Source organism: Aptenodytes forsteri, unplaced genomic scaffold (genome assembly GCF_000699145.1).
Source record: "Aptenodytes forsteri isolate BGI_AS27 unplaced genomic scaffold, ASM69914v1 Scaffold98, whole genome shotgun sequence".
Taxonomy (NCBI): Eukaryota; Metazoa; Chordata; class Aves; order Sphenisciformes; family Spheniscidae; genus Aptenodytes; species Aptenodytes forsteri.
The window spans coordinates 1137240-1139002 of record NW_008795130.1 but is presented as its reverse complement, the minus strand read 5'-3'; the positions used below and the strand labels follow the sequence as shown (position 1 = coordinate 1139002).

At 46.7% G+C, this 1763-nt stretch overlaps 1 protein-coding gene across 1 annotated transcript; it reads right to left on the bottom strand.

Moving 5' to 3' along the window:
* Positions 1-707: 707 nt before the first annotated feature.
* PRR16 (proline rich 16) lies at positions 708-1590 on the bottom strand. The gene has a single exon (XM_019471754.1). It carries the CDS (start codon positions 1543-1545, stop codon positions 838-840), a length of 708 nt encoding a protein of 235 aa, XP_019327299.1. The 5' UTR covers positions 1546-1590; the 3' UTR covers positions 708-837.
* Positions 1591-1763: the final 173 nt, after the last annotated feature.

The window sequence follows — 1763 nt, the reverse complement described above, 5'->3', positions numbered from 1 at the left end:
GATTTGCACCAGACAAAAGCTTTGTGAAAAATGCAGGACTGCGCTTTGTTGTTTTAATCTACCACCATCGCACGTGAGATAAAATATTACTACCATTTTGCAGATGGAGCAGTGGAAACAGGGGGAACTGAATGGGACTATCCCTGCTCATCTGAAAACTCTGTACTTCACCCTGGCTGTGGCACATTGAGCAAGCGAGAAACAAAATGCGAGATAATTCAGTTTTCCAAAGCCATGTCAACATACCTTTCAATTATTTCTTTACTTCCCCACCAAATATCAAGCTGCCTGAAAGTCCAGTGATTACCTCCTATTGCAGTGCTCCACACACAAAGCCTTCGCTCAAGCAGTTAGGCAGAGAAAAATGCATTTATAGAACTCAGTCAAAAGTTGTTAGCTGGTACTCCGCTTCGTCAAATGACATTTTAAAAGGTACTTGCTAGAAACAGGAAGTTTCCCAAAATCCAGGAGCAATGGTTATTCCCTTATGTCAGATAGACTGAAATCTATCACGAATCACCACTCAGTATTTTCAAACTGAACTTTCTTTTCACTGTCTTTTAAGCCACGCTACAGATATGAAACTGCAATAGACATTTACAACCTATGAGCTAAAGCATGAATATTTTTTCAGCATCCTTTGCCATGACATTTTTTGGTGAGTACAAGTAAGATCAACAAGCATTGCTCTTTGTACTTACCATGTGATTTTTATGCCACTTCACTGGACACAGGGAGTAATACATTGGGTCTTTTTATTGCTCAAGTAGAAAGTGCTCATTACCTATTTATGTTTATATATAGGAAAAAACCAAGAGTTGTTTCAAGTGGCATACATCACACTGTTGTAGTGGTTGATTTCCTCAGGATGGTCTTCTGGGGTTTTGGTGCGGTGTGTGGAGGCACAGTCGCAGGTCTCGGAGGAGGAAAGCTATTACTGGGACTTATCCCCAACCCTCCATTTTCCAGAGGAAATGGAGGCAGCGGAGGTGGTGGAGGTGGCAGGGGAGGGCACTGGTGTGGCAGCTTTCCCACAACACGGGCAGGCTCACTGTGCAAGTGCACCTCCCTGTTTTTAATGTTATACCGAACATCACAGTCGGGGCAATAGCCATGGTACTGCACTTTTTCACTAAATCGTACCCGTTCCCTTGCTCCCGGCTGAGGACACCGCTCTTTCTCAGGTCTGTGCATCAGAGGCTGCATCACAACTTTCTCCAAATTACTGTTCGGTATACAGCATGTATCTCCGTTTGGGATGCGGTTGGGCCCGACTGGCAAGCCCCCATTTCGCAGCAGGGTTCCATTAGTCTTGAGAGGGTTGGCCAAAGGAGGCAGCCTCGGAGGCTCGTCGCACTTGACGGGCGTCAGTCGTGGCGGAGGCGGGGGCGGATTTGGCTTCCGCAGCACAGTGAGGATAGCGGAGGGGTGCGCGGGTGGCTTGATGAGCGGTGCGCTGCCCCGCACCTTGACCTTCTCCAAGCTGGAAGCTGTTGTGCTGCTGGAGCTGCTGTTGAGCGTGTCCGTTTTGGAACTGTCTGTCATCTCATCCTCCAGCTGCAGGTCAGACGTCAGAGTGTCAATCTGGTCAACCACCTGCACAACAGCCAGAGTGAAAATGGTGAGAAAAACTTGCCCCAGTGAAGGCACAGAAAAACAAAAGCACTCTCCACTATCAGTTTTGTCCTTCCCAGAACCGAAGCATCCAAATTTTTTTGACCATTATTTCTTTTTTCTTGCCAACGTAATAAAATAATAGCCGT

Excerpts from the sequence above, each read along its gene's own strand:
- PRR16 (XM_019471754.1), bottom strand. The coding sequence starts at position 1,545 with ATGACAGACAGTTCCAAAACGGACACGCTCAACAGCAGCTCCAGCAGC.